Below are 12,918 nucleotides of genomic sequence, written 5' to 3' on the forward strand. Positions count from 1 at the left end.
ACATAACCCAATACTTTTTTGCATGAGAATATAAACATAACATTAGTGTCCATTTTGTGCACACAAAATGTATCAGATTCCCTTGTGATTACTATACAACAACATCTTTATAATTTTGCTGAAGTCTACAGTAACAGAGGAATAGTTTGTGTGAATGATACAGCTGTGAAACTATTTGTACATTTTTAAAGAACCATCTACAGAACTTTTGCAAGTTTTATTTTTCTTTAATTTTGCATTTTTCTTTTAGATGGATAGTTCACCCTAAAATAATCATTTACTCATCTTCATGCTGTTCCAAACCTGAAATGTTCATATACATTCAGCTATTGCGTGTGTTAACACAGATCACTTCCAATTTCTGGCTTGAAGGAGATCTTAAACATCTCACACAAAGCTACTTTATTGCTTCAAATAACATGGAATATAGCATAAGAGGTGATAAACAAATCACTTTTTAGAGTATGGCCATCAAGGACCATTAGACAACACTTTGTATAGAAAAGAGCAGTCTTTAATCATATAAGGAAGCCTGCATAAGATATGCAGGGAAAAACTATATATTTTGGCCATGAATAAAGAAATAGTTCCAACAACTCATCCCTTGATTTTAGATAAATCATGGCCAAGTTGTACTAATCCATTGCCTCATTGTTATTGTTAAACTGAGGTCACGATTGAACTAAAATAAAGGAACAACTGAATAAAACGTAGTTAAAATTTAAGAATTTGTTCCCACAGCTTAATAATTTGTGATTAATTGTTATTTCGTTTTAGTGAAAATGTGGCCATTTTGTACTAACCTCAATTTAGTTTAAACAAGGCCATGATTTAACTAAATCAAAATGAGGGAAGGGATTTTCTCACAGCCATGGTTTGATGTTTTATTTTCAAGGTACATTCATTATCTTGGAGTTAATGTTCCACAAACACTTTCATCCCATAGTCGTTGTTCCTAAGCTTCTCCTTTGCCTTGTTCTCATCTGTCTTCCCAATCTTGTTGCTCCACTGAAAGGGAAAAACGGTGGGATCCTGACTGCGATGACACTGAAGGTTAGGGTCATGAAGAAGGCTCCACATGAGCCAGATCTGTGGGACCGTCAAGCTGTGCACCACCATCAGCTCTCTGTAGAAGCAGGGGTCGAAGACCTGGAGGTGGGGTGCAGCAGACGGTCTTATGATTCCAAAGGTGCGGAAGCCCTCGTGACGAGTCGGCTGAAGGCCAATCCTCAGTAGACACATGCCTAGGAACACATCATCAATGGGGAAGAGTTCCACCTCTTGGCAGGCGAGGTGGAGCTTCAGTGCGGTATGTCCTGACATGACAAAGCCACCTCCACCCGCATAAGATGGGTAGATCCCTTGGCCATAAATAAACTCTGGGACAAAGTACTTACTGTTGCGTCTGCGTATTGGTTTGGCATTGACGATGATGTCGCCAACAAAAAGATCCTTACTGATCTCTTGACCCTCAAGCATCTCCAGGATATTGTCAATGTTCACATAAACATCTGCATCACCCTTAAAAATAAACTTCACTTTGGGACAGCTCACATTGATCCATTGTAGGAAGTGGATTTCTTTTAGTGTCAAGTTGAAGAAAGTGTCTTCAAAGTCCCATAGGAGGATATCGCTAAAAGTCAGACTCTCGTATTCCAACAGTTTGTCCCATAATGGAAGCGCTGTTTGATTTTGGGGCACACCAAGAAGAAAAACCCTCTTGACATTCATATTTTTCTGGGACACAGCTTCTTGTCCCCATGTGCGTCGAACGACCTGACGTTTGTCGAAGTCCATTGCTATTGATTTTATGGCGATCAGCATGTAAGGGGCTCCTTCTGGTCCAGAACACTTTGTTGGTTGATCAATTAGCAGTTTGAAGTCCCGTTGGTCTTTCTTTTGAAGGTAATCGTCAAAATCAAAGGAAGCATGTGTTGGTTGCAGACTTGCTGTTGTTGAGGGCTGGTGAAATTTAGACTTTGCTTTGCTACGTGCTTTTTGAGATTTTATCTTTGATTGTCCTTGTGCTTTAGGCTTGATCTGAACCTCAGGTTTGCAAGGAGGTATGACTGGATATTTTGAAGGGTCTGGCTTTGTTTGATGTCCCATTGATGCTCCACTGAGAAGGGGTCTCGACCAGGTGGACCCCTGTTCAATGTGCAAAGTCCCCCATACAGGCGTTATTCTTTGATGTGCATATAACAGCATTAACAGAAGCACCAGCAGAATCAAGGAGCAAAGAACATCTCCCTTTATATAGACCCTTCTCATGGTGTGACAGGTTTCAGTGTTATTCTTCCAAAGAAATTCTGTTGAAGTCTCATACTCTTCCCAAAGTATTTGGATTTTCTCACAGTCATAGTAAATTCTGTACAAAATAAATGAACAGCATTAGTTTTTCCTCCTAAAAATAAAACCTTAAAATATATATTTTTAAATAAAATTTGCAGTCATTAAAGTCAATTTTCTTTAGTGTAAGATATGTGCGTGTGAGACTTACCACAGTCATCCTGGATGTCACGAAACAACAGGAGAAACAGGATATTACTTGACCAAAGTTATGCTCCATATAAAGCCAGGACCGCATACTTCTGTGAAACAGGATATGCAAACAATTTATCAAAGGATTCACATCTGACATCTGTGATAAACTTACAATTATTTTCTGACACTTCAAAGTAAAATCATTTTTGATACTGTTGAAAGAGCTTAAACTGGTGTCTCTTGCATGTGTGATATCCACAGAAAGGTTGCTTCCAAAGTTCTCAGTCAGTTTTTAAAATGAAGCCTATCACAACAAAGTTCCATCACAAAATACCTCTTTATGTTTACTGATGTATATAATGCTTCATTCCTCAAATACTCTCCTAAATGATCTAGAGGGATTCCGAGTATTGTAAGAGGCTATTTTGAAATGTATCCCTTTAAGTTTGTCAGACATTTGTCCTGCAGTCTAAGGATAAAGACTTCTCTTGGAAATTCTGATTCGTTCCATTCTGTAAATTAACATCGTCACGCAAGTAGGCGGCGAGTTTATTTTTTTTTTGTTGAGTCATGGAATCATTGTCATTCGATTCGCTAGAAAAGACCAAAGACCATAGTAGAATTGCCTGTCTATAAATATTCTAAAACACCCCTGAAACAGTTTAAAGCATTATTTACACATAAATTACAACACATAAACACGTGTACTGCATTGCTCTATAACTGACTTTCATCACGCTTTGAATGAACAAAATCTGGTTCAGTTCAAACGACATTGGTCATTATTTGAGCCTCGAAACTCAAAACATCGACTCTTAGGAATCTGTGCATGGTTCGCTTAAAAGATTCATTCAAAAACAAAAGAGGCTCCACATTAACATATTTTATGCACTTTTGTGTAATTCAAACATTTAAAATTTAAACTTTAAACAAATAATTACACTTTTGGGTAAAATCTTTTTGGCTACTTCAAATAAATGAACATGCATACAGTTATGAAAGAGCGCATGCTTTTGTTTTTTTTCAAGTGCGTTAATTTTGCATTACATGTTTGTGTTCAGTCTTGTTTAGAACTGTCTTAAAAAGTCTCATTCTTTCATTTACAAGACTTACCCAGTTGAAGGTGTACCAGCAGAGCAATGACAAGACAGGAATGCAACCAGATCCAAACATCTGCTTCCACTATTAAAGCTGCTGCAATCCACTACTGCGTGTGCATGTTTCAGAAAAGCTTTTCCAGCTCGCTGAAAGGCGCTACATTAGTAAATACATAACCTTTCTTCATATCAGCCATGTTTGGTGGATTTGTAGAGCAGTCATAAGCGCAGGACTTTTCTAAATGCACATTTTCAAAGAATAGTTCTTTCGTTGATCACGTGACGCCTCCGAGATTGTTTGATGCGTCGCGCGCCAGATGCCAGCGCAGCAACTGGAGACGCTTTTGGGAGCGAGGACAGGGGATCGGGAACGCGCACCAGAATTATACATTTGGTAGACTCGTGTCCCATAGCTGCGCATTTCTGTTCTCCGTAATGGAAAACAAACTAACTTCAGCTTCAATGCTAAGATAGCACAGAGGAAGAAAACAGACACATTTATATAATAATTTAATTCAGAAGTTGCTTGTATACAAATAAAATAGCAAGCAAGTTTTACCCACACACACACACACTGCCTTGGTACACAAATTACAGTATTTTTGGCTATCAATTTAAGATTTTACAGTACTGACAGACCAGGACAGTTATTTTCCTTTAACACAAAACTGCTGTTAGATGAGGGCTGGAATCCAAATATATCCCCTCATGCAGTCCTTTTTCATTTCCCACAAGGATACTGGGCACGTCAAGACAGTTTTGAGGTCTCTGTGGTCTGATATTCCAGACTTTTGTGCTTGAAGGTCATTTTCTCAGGACGAGGCAGTCCCTGCTTTCATGATCTTGAAAAGAGCATTGATGTTGTTGTTCTTGATGGCATCCCGACAGGCAGCGATAACCTGAGTTTTGGGTTTTCCCACTGAAAAATAGATAATATATAATAAATTTGGCACAAATAACAGACAGCACAGGAAAGCTTGTCCCGATATGGAGTGATATGAAATCTATGAATACCACAGATGTGTTTTTCTTAGAAAAATCCGCTCACCTCTCAGTCTCCCTGCCCTTTGTATGGCCTGGTTAACTGATTTTAGTCGGGCAAGAAGGGCGTTGTGATTATTAGATCTGATTTTATATTCATTAATCAGATCTCTGTTGAGGTCATAAAGCTCAATGTAGCGTTTCTTCATGTTTCTCCTAAAAAAACAGTATAATTTATGTGTGTACATTCGTCTGAGAAAGCGAGAGGACTGATTAATCAATCTAGGGATGCTTACCAATCACCCATGAGTCTGGCATCTTCTGCCTGCACCAGCATGTTTCTTATGTAGTTGGAATGATCTGCCATTGCTGCTGTGAGCTTTTGATGCACTGAGTGAAACTCATCCACCTAATGTGAACAAAAAGGTTATTAACAGAAATTTTTATTTTTATTTTTTTAAATCTTTATGAAGATACTGCTATTTCTAACCTCAATGAGAGTGGCACGTAGTTCTTTGAAGTAGACAGGAAAGTCAGCTTCAGCCTGTAAGTCTTCTATAGCCAGAAAAGAGGCAAGCGACTGGACCAGATCTCCTGCAAGATCAATGTCATCTGTTCTCAGCGTGATCTGATGAGGCAAAAATAAGTTAAGAGATTTGTGAAACATGAAGAGAAATGAGCTCACACACACACACACACACACACACACACATTAAATGTACCTCTCCACTAGGCTGCATGTTGATTTTCAGTAGACCTCCTCCACGTAGTGCAGTGAATATAATGTCTGGACTGTCAATGCCCTCGGCCAGCAGAAAGTTCTGGTTTAGCCACATAACCACCTGCAGACATAGACATATGCCTCATATTCAATATACAGATGTTGTTTTTTTGTGATGTCTTGCAACACAGTTCCATTATGAGTGTGTCCTTTTACCCTCTGTGGTCTGTCATTGATACTGAATGTGACTTTTCCTGTGGGTTGTATGGCTGAGGGGTCAACGTTAAGGTCATACATAGAGAAGCGAGGCAGCTGACGTGTGATCTCAAACACGTGGAACTGTGTACTGTAGTGAATGGGGAAGAAGAGAGAAAAAGGAGAAGCGATTTATGATACCTTCATCTTAAACTTAAAGTAACCGCTGATTTTCAAGCATGTTTGGACATTGAATGATTCCTCCAAATGTTATCCATATAATGAAGTATGTCAATCATCATGATGAGTCCACGTGTGTACCTTGTCTTCCCTCCCACAAAGGCTTTAATGTGAAGGTCCACTGGAATGTCTTTTGGAGGAATGATGGGGACACGGACACAGCCAGAGAGATTTTGAGCACTTGGATGAACCACATGACTCTCGCCTTCGAAAATCCCTTCAGCAAATATCAGCACGGCCCTAATGATGGTTTCTGGAGGGCAGCACAGAAAAATGTCACTATTATCATTTAAAGGTTTATGTCTATGGAGCACATGACATAAATACTGTGATGATTAATTAAGATTTCATTCATTTATTTCAATCCGTGGACACACTGGACTAATCGGTTTCCTCATTTCGGTTAAACTGTGTCCATGTTTTATTAATTTGTTCCCTCACTTGTGTGAAATCTTGGTCATATTTTTACATTTGTTTCCTTGTTTTAGTCAAATTTTGACTATGTTATGTTAATTGTTGCCTCATTTGAGTTCAATCATGGTTAGAATGGCCTATGTATTTTTATTTAAAAAACTATATTAGATCAGTTGTAGTGCGCAGGTGATAAGTGTTGGATAGTAAGTTGGTTTAACCGTACCATTAGGAGTGGAGATGTTGAGCTCTATGTGTGCTCTCTGGCTCTCTGTAGCTCTTCGTACAGACAAGGCTGTCTGGAGCTGCGTGTTGGCTGGAATTACTCCCATCTTAGATTCCCCCTCAGAAACACCAGGAAGAGCCTAAATCAAACATATCTCACTGACCAAAAACTGCCTCTGGAACATCAATGTCCATTCAAAACTTTTGAACTATAGCAGTTATAACCTTAGCATTTTCCTCATAGTTTCGTAATTCCAGCATCAAGTTCTGTTTACGTTGGCTCAGCTCCCTGATCAGGTCTTGTTCTACACTTGCATCCATTAGGTTTCCCTTCATCTCCTTACTTGCAGGCAGATAGCCACGTACTGTGGGATGACACGTACATTTGATGAGCCAATTTTCAAAGACAACATGCATTTATGATTAAGTTCTGTCACCTTACCTTCGCCCTCCACAGAGGTGCATATAAGCTGGATCTGTCCATCCATGCGGTAGTCTCCCTCAACAACCCCAGCCACAGAGGATGAGAAATTATCCTTGAAGATCACCTCACCAGTGCGATCACTGCGAGCATCAATCTAGACAGGGAAGCGTCTCATTTGATCAGTATTGCAAAAACCTTGTAGAGGAAAATATGAGTGTCAATGCTAAAAGACTGACCTTTCCATTGGACCACCCAGTAATGAGCTCAACAACACCATCAGCGTTAAGATCGAAGGCATGGATACTCATAGCGTGATTTTTAGACTGTGAGAAAAAAAGAAAATATATGAATATAATTTATTTTTGACTCATTTATGTTTATGCATAATCATGCTCGCCTAGATTTTTCTTTTAATTTTCTGAGTTTTAAAGCATAATTACAATAACTCTCACAATGAAAATGAAGAAAATAAATAATATTAGGTTTAGTTTGAAAGGACCACTATGAGCTACCTTGATCCTCCAGTAGCGGGCAGTGCGGTCATACACTCCGACTGTCCCATTGGCCAGAGCATAACCAAACCTGCTGCCGTGCATGTGACAAAGAGACGTGACTGTCTGAAAGGAACAGAAAGCAACAACTGTAAATAAGAAAAAAATTCCCCAAAATGGCCCAATTATTAACCAACTTCTGTCTCAGATTTTTTTCATAACCCATACCTCATTTTCTGCCATTTCAGTCACTAGTTCGTCCTCTCTAAACACCCTGATGTCAAAGTCCTCTGAACCAACAAGAAGCTGGAAAAGACGTGATGTAAATATAAAGGTGAATTTATAAAAGCAGCATTTTAAAATCAAAACAAAGGTATTTTGTCATTATTAAGTGAAAGTGAAAAGTATGATGCCTCACTTCATTCTTGCCGTCTGCAGTGAAGTCACAAAGCACAAGTGATCGCACATTATCTCCAGTGACCTTTTAAAAAAAAAAGTTATATCTATGAATATCCTTTTTTTTTCAAATATGATTTGAAAACAGAAAGTATAGTGATCGTACTGTCCAGAACTGGTCATTTCCCTCAAAGTCAAAACCTTGCAGAGCACAATTTCCTCCAATGATGGCGAGGGGGGACTGGATATCTCCTAGTTTTCCCAGAACAATGGCATTGGCCCCATCAGTCACCTGTTACACAATAAGCATGTAACAAACATTTCTGTCTTACTTGGATAAGAACCACTCATAAATATAATCTATCTATTAATTTCCTGATATAAGTAATCCAAGAAATCCACTCTAAATTAAGGATTTTATATAAAAAAAACGTATCTGTATACTGTATATGAGACGTGCCATATCAACTTTGCCTTACCTCCTTGTAGAAGATGTCAGTGTTGTCATGAACGTCGTAGGCCAACAGGTTGGTTTGAGAGCCAACGAGTAGCGTGTGTCCTGTGGTGTTGGGCCCCAGAGTACCAGCCGTCAGACAGCTCACAGCCTGGTTGATATTGAGGAGTGAGATATCTGAGTCCTGGGTACTCTGACTCAGCCGCTGGGCTGCTGGCCTCTGGCCTCGAGTGTGAGGGTTATGGATAAAAACCTGCATAGGTTTAGAAGTTAGACTTGATAGTAATGTATGGAAACACACAAATAGATAAATATGTAGAAGACACTATGGAAGCTTGTTTTGGCCACGAAAAAAAAAATTATTTTGATTTATGTATCTCTGAATTTTTTTATTGACAATTATTAGTTTATATTTCACAACTATATATATATATATATATATATATATATATATATATATATATATATATAAAACATTTTCAGAACTTACCTTCCCTGCTTGCGTGGCAGCTGTGAGGCATGGGTGTATCCCATCATATTTTCCAATGGCAACCATGCGAGGGTTAATTTTATGGTTCAGTTTAAGGGTGAAGATGGGCACTAACATGGTGGCACGGCTCAACAAAAAATTTAAATCTTTTGAAAAAAATAAACAGATTTTAAAACAATGGCTAGGTGAACATTCACAGCACACACTAGAAAATCACAATAAACTCTCTCCTACATTATATATATATATAAGCCAATTATATATATAAGCCTAACCAGGGACAAGTGCTTCAAATGGGCTATTAGCAAGTAGCATAAATTAGAGCATCTGCTTCCCAACACTGTCAAATCAACCAAGAAATATATAAATAATAATTTGCATAATAAGAATGCATATAAAATTTATTTAAAAAGCCCATCTGTGTAAAGCAGGATGAGACATCCAACCAGCAGACTTTATTCAGGCTTCAGTAGTGATTTCTGTAGCCCAACTAACTGCCTCATCTGAATAAACAGCTTACTGTGCTTCTCGCCCTATGGGGCTCCCGTTGCCTAGCAACAATAGGCAGCTTGTCACGGCATTAAGCCACTGTTGCTAGCATGCTATTCTTGCTAATCCTTTTAGTTTACTCGTCTGCTGACCAGTTTTATTATTATTATTATTAATTTACTTTGTTTTTCTACTTTAACATATAAACTATTTCACGCCGTTTGGATTTAAAACGAAGAATTTAGATGCTATCAATGTGTTAGCCAGATTCATGCTACATGCAGCTCAGTGTATTCTCGCTGGCTAGGGCTGCTAACTCTGCGTAGTTACACAGAATATGTACGTATTGGTATTGCATTACTGTAATGACCTTATGAGTTATATGATAAATAATGGAAAATTGTCTCACCGCAGCCGCTAGCTTGTTCCCTGTCCGGTGTAACGTTACCTGTTACCAGCAGGACAGACTGATGCCTGTAACTTGGAAAGGATTGTTGTAGTTTTTTTCAGGATGTGCAGTGAGCACGCGCAAGGGTCCTGGTTTGGTTTGAGAACTTAACAGAACGGCTTTAATAAAAGCTGACAGTTTGAGATGAAGAAAGAACTACTCGAATCATATTTGTAATTATGTAGTTAGTAGTTTTGTCAAGCATATTTGTTGTAGATGGATTTGTTCAGCAAATGAGAAAAGACTGGAATTTTAAAAACATTCATAGACATCGCCGTCAGTGTTGGGGAGTAACTTGTTGCATGTAATGGAACTACAAAATACATTTAACTGTAATCTGTTACAGTCACTGGGTAAAAAAAAACTGTCATTAAATTACAGTTGCTTATGAAAATGTTAACGATTACAAAGGGGGTTACACCTGAATTTTTTTTTCCACACACATAGCTAAAGATTTTATTGATTTATTTCCCAAACTGCACTGACTGTTATAAAATATGAGACACCAATGTCGCAGGAGTTTAGGCACAGTATAGGACACATGCTTATTTGTTAACTGATTTTATTTCCAATTAGGATTTATGTAACGTTATAGGCATTATTTTTCAAGATTAACCTTATTTTTTCTCCAAATCATTGTTAGATGCCAGTGTTTCCCTATATACTGTAGCTATGCAAATATTTGATTTCAAAAACAGTATCATAGGTATTAAACTATATCTTATTACTTTAAAAAAGTTTTTAACCTCAGAATGATCTCGGAGTAAAAATAAGTTTTAAAGTCAGATTTCTTTTTTGGTGGTTGAGCTTTTAAAATTACTTAAAAAAAATAAACTTAGAAGGTCTAACAGTATTTAGAGTTGAGTCCTACAGTAAGGTTAAAACTGCTTGTTTAAATTTTCAAAATAATTAACTGAAAACATTTGTTAGAACTTTAGAAAAGTAATCAAAATGTAATCAGATGTAATCAGTTACATTACTTTAATAAAGGTTACCTGAATAGTTACATTACTTATTACATTTTTAATAAGGTAACTCGTAATCTGTAACTTATTTCTGAAGTAATCTTTCAAATGGAATGGTGGAAATGTGAAATGGTTCCTGTCGAATGTAAATAAAAGTCCATTCAAAGTCACTTTCCTGCTTCTGATCCTATGGTTTAGTTCTCCCAAGAATGAATACTCTTCTGCTGTGGAAGGTAAAGAAAGATATTTCGAAAACTAAGCTTTATTAGTATTATTATTATTATTGCATGCCTTGAATGCCAATATTGGTTACCAAAATTCAATGACAGATTATAAAATCGTATAGTTAGTAGTTTAATTAGCCTAGACCAATACTGAGGTAAATTAACTTAATTTACAGTACTAGCTACCTTAAATTTCAGCAATAAAGCATTGTGTTGAATAATTTTTCTGTTCTATCAATGTCGGGTTCGTGAATTATTTATTTATTTTTGTAGAGGGTATTTAATAACATTTTAACGAAAATATAATTAATATATGCATTGCTTTTTAAATTACATTTCGTATATTTATGTTCCTTTTCGGTACAGTGGTTGTTTGGCTAGCTACATTTTGAACGTGCTCAACACTGGATATAACAAATCATTATAAATGACACATTATTTATTAAGAAAGGTAGGCTATTTCACAGAAAATTAAACGTCCACTTGTGTGAGCATAGCTGTGCTCTGAATGCGCGTTTGTTTGGCATTTTAATGCTTGAACGATCTTCACCCCCAAAACCCAAAGAGACTCTGCACTCGTTACTTCTCAGTTATAATGAAGTGATGGGTAATGGAAAAATACTCCCGGTCAACAGCGAGTGCAAATCAAATCTTCTGTTTACTGTCGTCTTGCCAGCATCCTCGCCGAGTGCAGACAGGGGGAGCACGTGCAGTTTCACACAGACACGTCACAGTTAGTTTAGCCGTGTGCAAAAGTCACAAACTGTTGACAAACAATTACATTAGAGAATAAATCCTTCAAAAATTCTAAATTTGCCTCTCCGCGAACATCTTCTAAAGACGCCCTCGATGGGCCTTATCTGCTTAAATGATAACTTATTAAAATAAACACGTATTTAAGCATAACTGTTTAATAGGGTAGTATCATACCTTCTTAAAACATATCTAAAACAAAAAATAAGCTCAAAAGCTGATGAAGTATGACAAAGTATGTTCTTTTATAGTTATATTTGATTCTAACAAAATAGTTTCTTAGTTGATATTTAAAAAGAAGGATATCTTACGCTTCCCAAATAAGAAAATAACATACATAAACATCGAATTCTCTAATCACATAAACACTCCGCAATCAACATTCATCCTGCGGAGTGGAACTGGTAGTTATATAATCTTATAAATACCACATTGATGTGAATCAGGGTGGGACTGGTAACTCTTGATTGTTTGATAGTTTGCAGCCAGTTTTTTGATTAACGCGTCACCGTGTGCAGGCAGGAGCGGGCGGGCTTTTGCGCTCGGCCTGTGTCAGAGACTGTGTGCAGTCAGAGCTGTATAAAAGAAGCTCACGCTCAGTACTCTGGTATCTTCTACATCAACCCGTTCACAAACCGAGTGAAGCCAGACTTCTAAGTAACTTTCGGACTCTTTAAGGGTACTCTTGAAGAAAAATGGATCCTTGCGATTGCGCCAAGAGTAAGTGTTTTAGAAGTTGATTTTACAATGAGGTTTAGTTTTTGGAAATCCACGTACCTACTTCTCGAGGTGTCATTGTCAAACATGCAATTTTTATTTGTCTTGTATGTCTAGCTGGAACTTGCAACTGTGGTGCCACCTGCAAGTGCACTAATTGCCAGTGTAAAACATGCAAGAAGAGTAAGTAATTTTGCCTTTTTTTTTTTTTTTTTTTTTTTTTTTTTTTAAATCCGTCGGGTGACTAACTCTTCTTTCTCACAGGCTGCTGTCCCTGCTGCCCGTCTGGATGCAGCAAGTGCGCCTCTGGATGCGTGTGTAAGGGCAATTCCTGCGGCTCCAGCTGCTGTCAGTGACGAGGTCAACGTGATGCTTTGTTACAGTGTGAACTTGTCCGTCTGGGCTGCGCGTCTTCGTTTTTGCATCGCATGAATGTTGTCTTTTTACAAGATAATAAATGGCCTCCTGTTCTCAAATCTTAACTGTTTAATGTTGCCAAATCTATTAACAAAGGCTAAAGAGAAACAATGCACTGATTTGTACTGCTACAAATAAGACTATCACACGATATCTGTTCTTCATTTACACCACTGTAAGTTTCTGCAATGTATTTGTCTATAAAATATAAATGTCAGCAGTTATTGGTGTGGTGCTTTTTCACATCTGTTTGGTATTTGTACACCATGTAAGTTTCAACTTGAGTTGGCTCTTGC

General features: G+C 37.7%; 2 protein-coding genes and 1 long non-coding RNA gene across 4 annotated transcripts; 1 reads left to right on the forward strand and 2 right to left on the reverse strand.

Moving 5' to 3' along the window:
- Positions 1-214: 214 nt before the first annotated feature.
- Positions 215-3,982, reverse strand: b3gnt9 (UDP-GlcNAc:betaGal beta-1,3-N-acetylglucosaminyltransferase 9). Its single transcript, XM_026287399.1, has 3 exons — positions 3,598-3,982; positions 2,501-2,591; positions 215-2,368 (listed from the first exon to the last, which is right to left on the reverse strand). The coding sequence occupies exon 3, from the start codon at positions 2,269-2,271 to the stop codon at positions 916-918; it is 1,356 nt and encodes a 451-aa protein (XP_026143184.1). The 5' UTR covers positions 2,272-2,368; positions 2,501-2,591; positions 3,598-3,982; the 3' UTR covers positions 215-915.
- A 96-nt stretch (positions 3,983-4,078) lies between these two features.
- On the reverse strand, positions 4,079-11,963 carry bbs2 (Bardet-Biedl syndrome 2). Of its 2 annotated transcripts, none has more exons than XM_026287398.1 (18): positions 11,917-11,963; positions 8,610-8,755; positions 8,145-8,372; positions 7,832-7,957; positions 7,688-7,750; positions 7,498-7,575; positions 7,291-7,395; positions 7,015-7,101; positions 6,797-6,932; positions 6,580-6,719; positions 6,356-6,494; positions 5,800-5,971; positions 5,500-5,629; positions 5,285-5,404; positions 5,053-5,190; positions 4,859-4,971; positions 4,630-4,778; positions 4,079-4,500 (listed from the first exon to the last, which is right to left on the reverse strand). In XM_026287398.1, exons 2-18 carry the CDS (start codon positions 8,724-8,726, stop codon positions 4,394-4,396), a joined length of 2,148 nt encoding a protein of 715 aa, XP_026143183.1. In that variant the 5' UTR covers positions 8,727-8,755; positions 11,917-11,963; the 3' UTR covers positions 4,079-4,393. The 2 variants fall into 2 exon arrangements, with proteins under 2 accessions (XP_026143183.1, XP_026143182.1); XM_026287397.1 differs by lacking the exon at positions 11,917-11,963 and adding an exon at positions 9,508-9,814.
- An 88-nt stretch (positions 11,964-12,051) lies between these two features.
- LOC113118327 (uncharacterized) lies at positions 12,052-12,846 on the forward strand. The gene is made up of 3 exons (XR_003294303.1): positions 12,052-12,208; positions 12,323-12,388; positions 12,470-12,846. It is a non-coding gene; the product is annotated as an uncharacterized LOC113118327 (long non-coding RNA).
- Positions 12,847-12,918: the final 72 nt, after the last annotated feature.

Source organism: Carassius auratus, chromosome 18 (assembly GCF_003368295.1).
Source record: "Carassius auratus strain Wakin chromosome 18, ASM336829v1, whole genome shotgun sequence".
NCBI lineage: Eukaryota > Metazoa > Chordata > Actinopteri > Cypriniformes > Cyprinidae > Carassius > Carassius auratus.